Genomic DNA, 13,550 nt, shown 5'->3' on the forward strand with positions numbered 1-13,550 from the left:
ATAGGTGTGTGTTATATGTGAGATTATACCAAAATTTACATAAAAATACCAAGGGTTTAGAATAGTTGAAACAATTCTTAAAAGCAAGAAAGAAGTAGGGGAAATCAGCCTACTTCTATTAGCTACAGAAGTATAGTGTGAGCTCTTAGAAGGATGAGGCACACAGATTAATGAAATACTCCGCAGAATCTAGAGATGTGCTCACACAAACATACCCAATTGTATTTAAACAAAGAAAGTCAATGGAAGAAACTTATCCTTTTCAAAATGTGTGCTGAGCGACTTGGTAGCACCAAGTAATAAGTTAAACTGATCACCAATCACTAGACCTGGACTTTATAAATTATGCAGCAAAACCAAGTCAAAATGGATCACAAGCTTTCATGTGAAATGTGAAAAACAGCTCAAACAAGTATGTTGCAAAGTATTAAGCATATACATTTTTTATTTACTGCAATGAATCCTGGTGCCTTTGGATATCAAGGGAAAATTTAATATTAAAAGCATGTTTATTACAGTCTAACTATTGCTAAACCATGGGAAAATTCCATCAGTAAAATTTTATGAAGGGAAAACACATAGAAAAAAGCATGCAGAAGGAGTATATTTGGGACCTAGCACTGTTCAAAAAGTTTTGAGGCTTGACATCAAAAGTACAGTTTCTAAAGGAAACCAGGAGCCATGGGTCTCATCAGTAGACTGCCCATGAGCGATCCGGGAGAATTGCTGAGCATGCCAGAAAATGTCATAACTAGAAGGCAGGTGAATGCTGTGGGACAGTTCAGTAGAGAGTATGCACAGGTGGCGGCGTTTCATCACATGCAAAGAAGATCAACATTATTAGCTATCAAAAAATACAAACCCAAGGCACAATGAGACATTGCTACTCACGTACAGAGATGGATTAAAAGATGTAAATGCCAAGTGACGGTTAAGAAGTGGACAATTCCATAATACTGCTGGAAAAAGTATCACGTGGTCTAGTCATAGTGAGCATCACTAGCTCAGTTTCTCATAAAACTGAGCAGACACTTGTCATTTGGTAGTTAGTAAGTCCTTGGGCATCTATTCCTTGAATAAAAGTGCACAGTAGTCTTATTTGCTATAAGCAAAAAGAAAAACAAAAGTTATCGAGCAAGCTAACAAATCAATAAAACAGCCCAGCTGTCCTTCACTAGGTAATGTTTCTAAAGTAAGTGGTATATCTTTGCTAGGAATACTGCGCAGCCATGAAAAGGAAAAATCTCTTGAGCCAATAACTTGCATGGAGACAAAAGAAATCCTCTAAGAGCACATCCAGTCTCAAAGGCTCCACCTTACACTATATACACACAAACTGTGATCCTGTTAATAGAGTCTTCCTGAATAATACGATTATAAACATAGAGAGTTTACTTGTGGATTCCAGATGTTCAGAATACAACAAGAGATAGAGTGATTGTGGCTGTAAATTAAGAGCCCAGGAACCTGAATGGTGTTACCACAGTCCTGTAAGTTGATTGGTTATAGGAATACACACACACACACACACACACACACACACACACACAAATTGGTGAAATGTGAATGAAATGTATGGACAGCATTGATGTCCATGTCCTGGTTTTGATAATTTAGTATGGTTACACAAGGTATATACACCTCCCTGTGTGTTTACAACTTCTGATGAGCCCACTAATTAATTAAAAATAAAATATAAAGTATTATAGGTGGTATTAGATTATTTCTGAACAGCTATTTTTTCTCATTGAACTGGAACAGCCTATTTAATAAACCACAAAAGTGCATCATATGAAATTCCAGCTCATTAGCTTATATGTGTCATCTGATATATGTGTCTGTGAGAGATTCTTCTTTCCACTCATCAAAGAGGTGGTATTCACTCATTTCTTTGAAATTAATTTGGGAAACTGAAGATTTCAGTTCCTACTTTTTGTTCTGCATTCACTCACTGTAATTCATCCTATGAGCCTGCTGACATTTTTTTGTCCTCAAATACAAATTATTTTCTCAGGCTGATATTATACACCCCAAATTGTAAAACACTTATCTCTTTCAGAAGCACGTGAATCAAACCATTGGTGTTTGAATTTGATCCTCTGAGTTCTTAGTATTTGTTGTTTCCTATGTCAAAAGATCCCCAGAATAGCATGACTGATGGTCAAACTAAAGGTATTTAGAACAGAGGTTAAATACAAATCTATAAAATTCGACTCTTGACATCCCAGCCATGAAGTCTGCATTTGCCTTAAACCACCAGCTTTCAGTAACCACTGAACTTCCCACTGGAAAGTCACTGAATGGCATTGTGTGTGATCATCAGCAGGTCACTGTTAGGTACCACTTTCTGAGCTCCAGAGTGAGAGGCAGCCCAGTAGGCCATCAACCCTGGGCTCAGGGTGACATATAAAGAGCTCCTGGGTGACTGACATGGGGCCTTTCAGTTTCCTCAACTTTGCTCCCTCATGATTAAAGATGGACTAAAATGTTGTCTGTCCAGTAGTGCATTCTGTGAGCTGAAAATAAGCCCCAGATGAAAGCTTGAAGCACAATGCCACACCTGTCACAAATACATAAAAAGATTAACTTTCACCTTTCATTTTTCTTCTTTGTATACTACATTAAATTAAATAAACAAATAAGCAAGCAACAAACCCCTCATCTTTGTAATGGTCTCTAATGACAATATCCTACCCCACACTGGAAAGTCTGTCTGATGGCTTTATAGGACAGACTGTTGGATATGACTGTGTTTCTTCCTCTGTTCAGTGTAACTTCCTCCCCTCTGACCATTACCTGTCAGTGGGGTGCTGATGCTGGAACTGAGCACAGAGAAGCACGCTGGCCCATAGATAGACACGTTCATGGTCAGACGCATCAAGTACAAGGATAGGTGGTGTGACTTGTGTGAGCAAAGCTTGCAAGTGTTTTCATCCCTTAATAGATTACACATCTCCTTTCCTGTTATAATTCTATTGAGAGCTCAAACATTTATTTTTACTGAGTAGAAGCCCAATTTTATTTTGGTTCATAGACTATCAAGGATGGACATTGTCTTGCTATGATACTATAAAGTCAAGAGACTGGTAGCCAAATGTCATCACCTGCCCATCTTTAATAATCGCATAGGTCCGAAATGCATGCACGGGATGTGGGAGTGTTGTGCCGAGTTTGCATTTAAGTCATTGCTCATCAGATAATTCTGTATATTTAAGATTTCATTCATGCAGCCATCAAGAGTTAAGTAAATGGCCCTCCAGTATTCTTTATTCTGTTGTCTGTTATTTAATTTAGGTCATCTATTAAATTCCTGGTTGGGAGACAAAACAGGGAAGTTACGGGAAGAATGTTATGTGAGGGGCCCACGCGTTCTTTAGGAACTCAGTTTCTAAGTCTGACTTCTTCTCCTGGGATGAAGGAAATGGTTTGGCCATAAAATTCCCATTAGCCACAAAAATAAGCAAAATTGCCTGCAGGATTCATGCAGGTAGAGCCTTGAAGAGTAATAAAACCTGGGCTAAATGAACTCTTAAGGACACGATTTAAGCCCTCGAATGGCCAGTTAGACTTTATGTTTATCCCTCTGACTATACTTCCATATGTTTCTGGAGAAGTTCTGAAAAGTGGCTCATTAAAAAAAATTGTATTGGACTGGGGTAATTTGGGGCTTATTGACCAAGGCCAAGGGTGGAGGGTGCCCTGTCAGAGTCCACGAACAGCAAAGAATGGCAGGTCTGTCTGTACGCTTTCCTTCTGCCACCTAGTAAGAAGTGACTTCAGAGACCCCGAGTCTGGTTTAATTTAAATAAATACGACAGAAAGCTTAATAAACAAAATCAAGTCAACAAACAAACAGCAACAATAATAAAATAACATAAGAACAAGCTAATAATTTATGGGACCAAAGTTGATTTTGGGGGGAAAAAGGGAACATTATTGAAAATTAAGTCATCTGTATTAATCTAAGAAAACTTTGCTTTTCTGGAGGCAAATTTAATTGGGTCCATATGCCTAAGGCCTCAGGAGATAGGAGGTCTGAAGCGTGTCACCTTTGCTATTTTCTACTTTCTGTGGTTTGCACGAATAGCTGCATGTAGGTGCTTGCTGTTTCATATCACCTAAATCGAACACTTATTAGGTACTACAGAGTGTTGGGAAGAACCTGCCATTGCACACTGTGCATGCAGAGAGAGCACAGAAGCACACTTTATGCAGGTAAACTTCACAAATGGCTCCCTAGATGCAGTGAGCGCGAATCTTGAATGATCTGTGTGTCCTTTGGAGTGGGCAAAGGACCAGCTGAGATTTGGCTTTCCCAGGAAAGGAAGGCCATGTGCAAATCACAGAATGAGACCTTCTGGCCACATATGGAGGAATCTGACTATACCTCAGTCAGGCTGAACATGCTCCATCAAGTGTTAAAGCTTGGGCTTGAAAATTTGCACACTGGAAGCTGCTGAAGAAGGCTTATGGAGAGTCTTATCACAACCAGGAGACAGCCAGAGAGCCTGTCAGGACAGTGTAGGTCAGGGGAAGAAGCAGCTGAGGAGAGGCCAGAGAGAAAGGCTGGAAAGATAACTGTGGGCATCCAGCAGGTCTGAGAGGAAGCAACGAGGCTTTTCAAAGTGACTGGGGGCACGGAGCAGGTAGGAGAGGAAGTCAGTAGGTTTGAAAAGTAAATGGAGAGACCAGAAAAGGAAGACACAGTCAGCATCGCACAGTGACATCTGCATGGGAAGGGCAAGGAAGTCAGGCAGCCTTGGCTGCGGTACAGGGACTTGCAATGAGGACCGGCAAGTTCATTGTGAAGGTGACTCTGGGAACCTTCTGTAGAGTTCTAAGAATGGGAGAAAGGCCAAAACAGGGAAGGGCTTAAGGTGCCGGGGGGGGGGGGGGGGGGTTGAATAGCAATGGGAAGGCCTGGCTCTCTGCTCATCGTTACCATGAAAAGTAAGGATTTTAGACAAAGATGGAGAAACCAGGAACAGTTCCTAAGGCTCCTTAGGAGGCCCATGCCATTTTCCAGTCTTGATGATTTTTTAAGGGTTATTTTAATAATGATGCTGAAAGTGTGTGGTATTTTCTCTCTCTTGAAGCAGTGTGGCTGCTAAAAAAGTTTGCAAGTAATACGAAAAATGAGTTTTCTTGCTTCACTGTGGGTTTAATTAATTTATGTTCTTCCTGTTTCCATCGACATGAGCCCTCTGAGTTGACTGGATTAGTCTAGGCAGAGCTTCCTTACCAGAGTCCACATGACAAAGGAACACATTATGAAGCTGTTTCCTCACTCTGGAAATGTTTAATACTAACAAGAGCAAAAACACATGCAAAGGGAGAGTGAGCAGCTTAGGCCCGTGGCTCTCAACTTTCCTGATGCTTGGACACTTCAGTGCAGTTCCTCATGCCATAGTGACTCTAAGCATAAAATTATTTTCATGGCTGCTTCATAACTGAAATCTTGCTACTGTTATGTTGTGTGATGCACATATATCGTCTTTTGTGGATCACAATCCACAGGTTGGGAAGTGCTGCGTTGGGCTCATTTTATACCATTTTAGACATAAGAACATAGGCTGTCTGCATGATGGTTTCAATGGAGGCTTCCCAACCTTGGTATAGTCGCCCTTTGTCTTGGTTAATTCAATGTTGTGCCCTGTGGGTGGGAGGCTGCTTCCGAGGTCTGCGTCCACAAGACACCTGTAGCCCCTCTCGCTCCCCATTGCGACAATCAACAGCGTTTTCTATGTTGTCAGAATTCCCCCTGGACAGGGGCGGGGAAGAGGAAGAACAGCTGGCTTATCTCTATTGCAGTGATTTTATCAGAAAACAGTTGCTTACTCCTGCAGTCCTGATGCTTTTATTCAAAAGCTCGTGCATCTCAAACATTGTTCATTGTAGACACATTTGAAGAAAGAGAAACTTCACTTTACTGAGTTCTGTGTATTTCCCACTTTCTTTTACCCACTTTCTCCCTTTCATCTAGTGACTGTGTCAATTACCACTTGATTTTATAAGAACACTTACTTTTTTCTTTTCCTGGATAATTAGTTCCTCAATGCAGAATATTATATTAGATCTGGATGTAGAAAATGTGGCCTTCACCTGGAAAATGGTTTCTAGTTCACTTCACCCTAAACTCCCTGTAATTTGGAGCAGTCACCTTAGACTTTCTGTATATGTTTTCTCACTTGTAAGATGAAGGAGATAAACTGTATTATCTATAATTATGCCTCTAGTTATACATATCAGAACTTTAGGATTTTGTATTGTTTCTTTTGTTTGCTCCTTACACTCATGACAGATTTTCCAAAAGCACTCAGAATGTGCCCTGCAGACTCCCAGTTGCCCATAGACAACACTGCTGGTCTACAATACCATAAATACAGTCAACCATTAGAAACGTTGACTATAACTCAAAAGGGATTTAATGCCTTTTGCATGTAATAATTTAAAGAGCAAACTCATGCATCATGTAATGTTTTTTAAATGTAATTTTCTAACAAGTCATTGTGACTGTATTTTATAGAGGCACTGGTCTGAATTGGAGACAAAACAGAACAAAGTGTTCTTTCTCTAAAGGTGATAGAGAAGCCCTTCCTGGAAACTCGATGGGATGTTTTCACAACCTTTCCTTTCCGTCCTGTAAGACACAGTACAATTTGGCTCACAAGGCTTTATAACTTGGTGGTAGGCAAGAGAATGTCTGACTATTCTTTGATCAGCGCAAATTGTATGGCTGATAGAATTTGTTACAATTTTTTTTTTCAAGAGGAGATTATTTCTAAGAAATATTAAGATTCTCTTAAAGTGTTTACATAGCTCATTGCTCGTTGCTATCTTGCTCTAAGAAAACACGTTCGTCTAAGAACTGGAGCAGTGGGAATATCTTGTCTTTAATAATTATATTCTCAAGAATCTCTTGCCTGTGAAATGGTATCTCTAATGCTAGTGTGGAAGGCTCTGCAGCCAGTGATGTCAGTGAGAGCTTGTGAAGAAGGAAAATGTATGGAACACATTTGCTCCACAGAGTTTTACAGATGGGTTTTGAGCCTGCTCCATCTTCCAGAATCATCCATCATTCAGAGAAATCGATTGTGTGGACTCAGGCACTGTGCACGGACATGTTAACAGGGAAGTTGAGCAACGAACATTCACAATCTGCCTTTGGTCTGATTTTCTAATGTTATTGCCCAGTTTTTCTTTGCATATCCAAAAACAGTGGAGAAACCACTCTCCCAACAGAGTTACTTGAAGCCAAAGACACTGTTGTGTTCTCTGTACTGTGAACAGCTTGTTCTGATGTCTCTGTCCCAGAGTAGAATATTCTGTACAGTCTTGTGTTCCTCCTGGGAGCTCTCTGCACATGGCCTGGCATTGTGTGGGGGTCACCTAGCCTGCACCTTCTCCCAAACATGTGAGACCTTTCTACAAAGTTTCATCCCACCGTGTAAAAAGGCAAGATCACTGCTTGCCCTATTAGTAGCAAACAATCACCCTGTCTTTACATTTTTTAATCTAGATGATGAATATATAACACCTCCAGAAACTCCACCAGACTGGCTGGCTTGGCAGGCGTTTTGTATTTGCTTGGATTTAGCATGAATGGGATTTGGTTCTCTGATTTCCCTGCCTCCATCACTTGGAACAAGTTATTTATTATCCAAACAAGCTTGTATTAGTAGATCAGACAGGCACATGGCACGTCGCTCACAAGTGCATTTGCTCACTTAGATTTATGCTAGCCCAAATCATTTTATATTACTTTTCATTGTTGAAAATTTACTGTATTCATCCCTGGTTTGGCATAAGTATTTGTAGTGCACGAAAGGTTCCTGTGGCTGAACACTTTATCTCTGTAACACTTCATGCAAAGGAAATTAAAAAATATATAGTGAAAGCGTTTCCCAGATATGTTTCCAATCAGCTGTGCACGTGAGTCATTTGATGTGTAGGCACCAGAAAGCAAGGAATTACTAAGCATTCTCAGTCATTCACAATGTCTTGGAAATCCAGATCAGGATTCCGAGTTTATGAAAACATCTGTTGGAAATTCCACAAGCCCATTATTATTCTGTTACTATGAATTAAGAACATTTTGCCATGGTGTTATTTGAAAGGACTCTTGAAAGGAGTGGAGCCCTTTCTGTCTTGAACAAGATCAACTGGTGTAGTTGGGTTGACTAGCTAGGATCAGAGTCAGTCTACCTCTGCAACAGAGGGGCAGTCCTTTTATTTTATAACGGCCATGTGCACCTTTCAATTATCTTGGTAACTCTGCTTGTCTGGTGGGCTTCTAAGGCAACAGGGGCAACAGGTGTATCCAGGTGCATCTCACCAGAAAGCATAGGCCATAGCAAAGGGACAGCAAAGCCTGAATCCAGACTGAATGAATTATGTACTTCAGTTACTTCTTTGGCTTTTCCCCCAGGGCCTTAAGCCAAACTGTTCTGAGGATCTGTAACCTCTAACTTCTGTTTTTGCCAGTGAATTAAGTTGAATTTTGTTTGCCTATTGTCTCAACATGTAATAAGCCATGCATTAGTAATTTCAGATTTGTTTACAGTTACTACCTAAGAGTAAAACACAAGTAAACTGGAAAGGCATCGCTCTTTGAAGTGGAAAGTAAGCCTTGGCAGGTTTGATCTAGTGAAGGTCATCACTACTAGAATTTTGTAATTAATCTCCATATTTTAATTAGCACTCATAATTCCTGCTGTGTTTTATACTTCTCTCTTGACATTCAGCAACTTTGAATTCTTATAATCTCACATCAACTCCTCTTTCTTTTCATTGTTTTAAAATAAGTTAATCTCATATTTGATTAACCATAAACAAAAGGATAGTTTTATATATTTTGGCCAAGAGAGTTGAACATGATTTTCTATTTGAAAATATGATCTGCGAGGTTAATGCGATTGTGCTGACTAGCAGATACACGTATTGTGGGAAAGAAAACGTTGCCAAGGGGCTAGCCTTGGCTTACACAACACATTTAACTTCTGTTTGAAAGACAGAGGAGCCACATTAATTCTTGGATTTTTCTCTTCCTGTTTAGGTTGTACCCATGAAGGAAGAACCTACAACAGTTCCTTCAAGTGGCAAACCCCAGCTGAGCCATGCGTCCTTCGGCAGTGCCAGGTAAAATCCGACTACTTTAATCTTCCCCAGTTGCTACTTTCAGACAATAGAGAGTGAATCTCCTAAGAGATTGGGAAGAGAGAACAACTGTATCCTTGTATGTTTCTGCTGTGACATTAGCCAGAAGCAGACAGGTGCAGAGTAGGTATTGAACAGGATGTATTTCTAGAAACGCCCAGTGGAGTTGTCCACCAACCTAGCGAGGCTTGGAAAGTGCCAGGAAGGTGTCTATGTCCTCAGGGAGAGCATTTCTTTTTGTGAAATCAGCTTGGAGCAAAACAGTGATTCTTGTTAGCTCAGTGATTCTCAACTTCCCTAATGCTGTGGTTCTTAATATAGTTCCTCATGTTGTGGTGACCCCCAACTGTAACATTATCTTCTTAACTGTAATTTTGCAAGTGTTATGATTCTTAATGTAAGCATTGGTGTTTTGTGATGATCCAAGGCAATCCCCGTGAAACAGTTGTTTGGGATTGTGGCACACAGGTTGAGAGCCACTGTAATGTTAGCAGAAAATAGCTACTTTTAGATGACATACATTTTCCTTCTTGTATTCAAAAAGGTTTTGAGTGGGAGCCAAGCTGTAAACTATATTCAGATTAAGTAATCAATGCACTGTAAATCAACGATCTCAACTTGACCAATTGAAGAGCCATAGATTCAGCAGCTGTGGAGTCTTCTGTTGTTGACTATTGTTCAATTACCAAGGAACAGTTGCTCCACATGGCTCTAATCCCATGGCGTTAAACGTCTTCAGACAAACCAAAGAGAAAATGAACAGCCTAAGTTTTCGTATTGTATAGAAATACAGAATCAAGAAATAAGAGCCAGCAGCTGATGTAACTCAGAGGTAAATGGGTCTGTGCTCATGCAAGTCTTGTGACCTGAGTTCAATTCTCAGAACCTATAGGAAGACAGAAGAAGAGAATGGACTCCAGATTGTCCTCCAGCCTCCACATTTGTACATAGCATTCACATCCCCACACATGTTATGTCATGCACACCTATGCACCATAAGTTTAAAAATACTGTTAAAAATGTGCTTAAATAATGGTGGAATAGTCTTCCATTCTCTGGAGTTCTTCCTTACTTTTCCTGAATAAATTCATATTTCTTCTGCTCAAAAATGTGATGTTTATCTAAGTTTAAATATGTTCATAATTATATTTGTATGGAAAGTGCTGTTAAGTTACTTTATTCCAAGCCCCCCTTTCCCCCTCTTGGTGTATGTGTTTGCAGTCAAAGGAGACTGGATGTTCCTTTCAGATCTTTTTGCTTGTGAACTCTACATTTTATGAAGTCATGCATGGTTTTATTATACTGTAGGTTTTATTATAACTAGGCATTTTCAATCATTAGACTTCCAGTTATTTATTTCATTTTTTGCTTCTTTGTGTAGTAAACTATTTATGAAATAAGCAGAAGGTGAAAAAATGATATAAATTAGATCAATCAATGCTAAGTTTACTTTTGATGGTAGACTTAATCAGACTCAAGGTACAGACAGGAGCAATGAGTTTTAATAACAACATCAAAATCCACAGTCCTGCCAAAATTTTCAGCTCCATCTTGCTCCTTGGTCAATGATATTTCCAGTCCTTTCAGGGGGGGGGGGTCTGGAAGTCTCAGTTACAATGTTTGTTAAGCCAATAATGCATGCTGAGAAGTCCTGAGTAACATTGTGCACAGCAGTGCTGAAGTCTTATAGAGACAATGTTACTGCTTTGAATGAGTGAAGAGAGACATCACATTAAATGGAAGCCTCTATACTGGGGGTATTTCCTTTCAAGGAGAGTACACTCTACTGCCAATCAATGGAACCCAGGGGGGATGGATGAGCACATCCTTATCAGAAGTGGGGAGATGCTGGAGTCTGGAATGCCACAGAGGATTAGGAAAGGTGTGTCCCCTACCAAAGATGCCTTCTCTTCACTTACAGCCCATGATGTTCTTTCATTCAACAAGCCGGAAAGCAAGTCTCTGGGATGCACTCCCAGCAGTTCTCTTTCTGCTCCCACCTCCTACTTCCTTCCTTAGGGAAGGAGGTCTAGAGGGATGCAGGCAAGGGCCTTTCCTGTTTCATAGGCACTTTGTGTTGCTGTGAAGTAAGTACAATGATAGTCTCTCTCCAAGGCACAAAATCAGTGACAGAGGAGCCCGTGCACTCTGGACACCTCTGTAAAAAGAGAATGGAGCTATTAGGGAGGTGGTAAGCAGGGAGAGACTCATTAGCATGCTTCTAGCAGACGCTGGCATGTAGTAGGTACAGCTAGGTGCCAGACGGGTGACAACAAGTCTGATAATCTGGTCTCTTTCCATTTGCGTAGAATTCTACGTATTTTCTTACAGTGTGTGCCAAGGGAGTTCTAATGATGAAAATTCTACATTTTTTACCCACTTCTGATTTCTTAACTAGGAGAGAAAAATCTGGAGATCACGATGCGAAATTCCTGCTGAGAATTCCCCTGAGGCCTCCGTTTGGGTGGCCGATACTGAAGGAGAATTGAGCTTACCTCACCGCCTTGCTTCAGCTATAGAAGTAGAGAGTACAGTTTCAAATGTTTATTGCTGGTATTTGAGCATCCCTTGCCCCAAATGTGATAAATGCTGTAATAAATTCTAGTAGTGACATCCTCAAGCCAGGCATGATATGAAAACATTTAGAGTAAAATGTCCCCTGTGTATGTGTGGCAGACACATGGAAGAAAATAGCTTTGTTATGAGATCACAATATCTATGTTCAGCCTGTGCTACTCTCCATACAGACCCAAATCAAACTCCTGAGAATATGAATTCACTTAGAAAAAGTGGGTGGGAAATATAGAGGAAACTCAACAAAGACTGATCTTGAAATTTAATTTCAAAAAATGCTTTGCTTGAAACTTGTCATGGTGATGCCCCCCTGTGACCTCAGCACTTAGGAGGTGGAGGCAGGAGGGCCAGAAGCTCAAGGTCACCCACTGTCAGTTCAAGACAAGCTTGGACTACCTGAGATCCCATTTCAAAAAAACAAAACAAAAAACAAAAACAAAAACAAAAAATCAAAAAACAAACAAACAAGTGATCAACCCCCAAATCTTCCATTGTCGTTTAGTTACTGAGATCAGCTTGGTACAGACTCTCCTGATTTCATCATTTGAACCTATGCCAATCTGTTTTGACACACTCAAATATGAACTTAGGAGTAATTTTCTCTAATCTTTTCATTTACTGATGGAGGAGACTGAGTCCCAGGTTCTACTTGAGTCCAAGTGGCACTTGTAAGGCTGTAGACCTGGTGACTGTTTCCCTAGAAGGTGGGAAGAATTTTTCACGAGTGTCGGAGATCTGATCCTCCTCTGTGCTTGTAATTAATGGCTAAGAGTTGTAACTGTGTTAGAAAATACAGCCATTAAGGACAACTTAAAACAGGTATTAACACCCATCTGGGACTGTGAGATGCTCACAGTCAGCAAGGAGATCCTTCGAAACAAATTTAAAGGAAAAAAACCACAGGACCAAAGCCAGCTGCATGATGGGACAAATAACAGGTGGACAGGACATGTAAATTGAGGTCCAAAGCATCCCCTCTGATGAGTTGGATCTTTTCTCATTTGCATCTTCATTTCCAGGTCCAACAGCCAACCTTGCACTTTGGGGATTTGGGTTTGTCCCATTTCCTATTTCCCTAGAGAAGTAACTCAAGTGATGATTCTGGGCTGACTTACTTGTGACATTCTGTTTTCCAGGAGGGTGTGGTGACAGAGTCTGAGGTGCGCTGTGTTGTTCATTGTAAAAATCCCGCAGAGCATCAAGGAGCCTGCTGCCCTACCTGTCCAGGTAATGACCAAGAAAGGGAAGCCGATTAGCTTCCTGGTGCAGCACAGTGCTGTTGTTGTTGCTGTGTTCTATCAGGAATACATCATTTCTCTCCCCTATCCAGACTGGACTTTACATCTGTACACTGTAATGAGCTTGGAGAGGAAGCTCCTTTGAGTAGCAATAGCTGTTGGGCTCTTGTGTGCCTAGCACTTAAAGGAACTATATGCTGTAGGTCTTGGCTTGTGGAATCCCCAAGCTCAGAGGCCTGCTTTCCACTCTAAGCCACAGGTAATGCTTATTTTGGAAGGAAGGACTATGGCTTTCCTTGTGATCAGCATTTTTTTTAAAAACTTCTTCTTACTGCAATACCTCCTCAGCCAGAGTGTGTCTCGATGATGAGGTGACCAGATGTTTTTTTAAAGTGGAGAGCTGTGTCCCACATGACTTTAGTTTGGAGTTTTGTTGGTTTCAGTTTTCAGTGTGGTTTAACAAGCTGGGCCTGCTGTCCTTCTACTGAGTGGATAGCAGAGGAAGCCTTTTCTAGTGGTGGGAAGGTTCCTGTGTCTTCTTTTACTCTCTCTGGAGAGCCTGAGGATTTCGAGGTGAGAGAT

At 40.7% G+C, this 13,550-nt stretch overlaps 1 protein-coding gene across 2 annotated transcripts in view; it reads left to right on the plus strand.

Moving 5' to 3' along the window:
- Positions 1-13,550, plus strand: part of Bmper (BMP binding endothelial regulator) — a 267,045-nt gene that overhangs the window by 47,884 nt on the left and 205,611 nt on the right. For both annotated transcript variants that reach the window (XM_021172558.2, XM_029481077.1), the window contains exons 4-5: positions 9,056-9,138; positions 12,867-12,957. In XM_021172558.2, coding sequence (XP_021028217.1) covers positions 9,056-9,138; positions 12,867-12,957 — 174 coding nt within the window. The remainder of the gene's footprint in view (positions 1-9,055; positions 9,139-12,866; positions 12,958-13,550) is intronic.

The sequence above is a fragment of the Mus caroli genome, unplaced genomic scaffold (genome assembly GCF_978045245.1).
Source record: "Mus caroli unplaced genomic scaffold, Mus_caroli_1 scaffold_11, whole genome shotgun sequence".
Taxonomy (NCBI): Eukaryota; Metazoa; Chordata; class Mammalia; order Rodentia; family Muridae; genus Mus; species Mus caroli.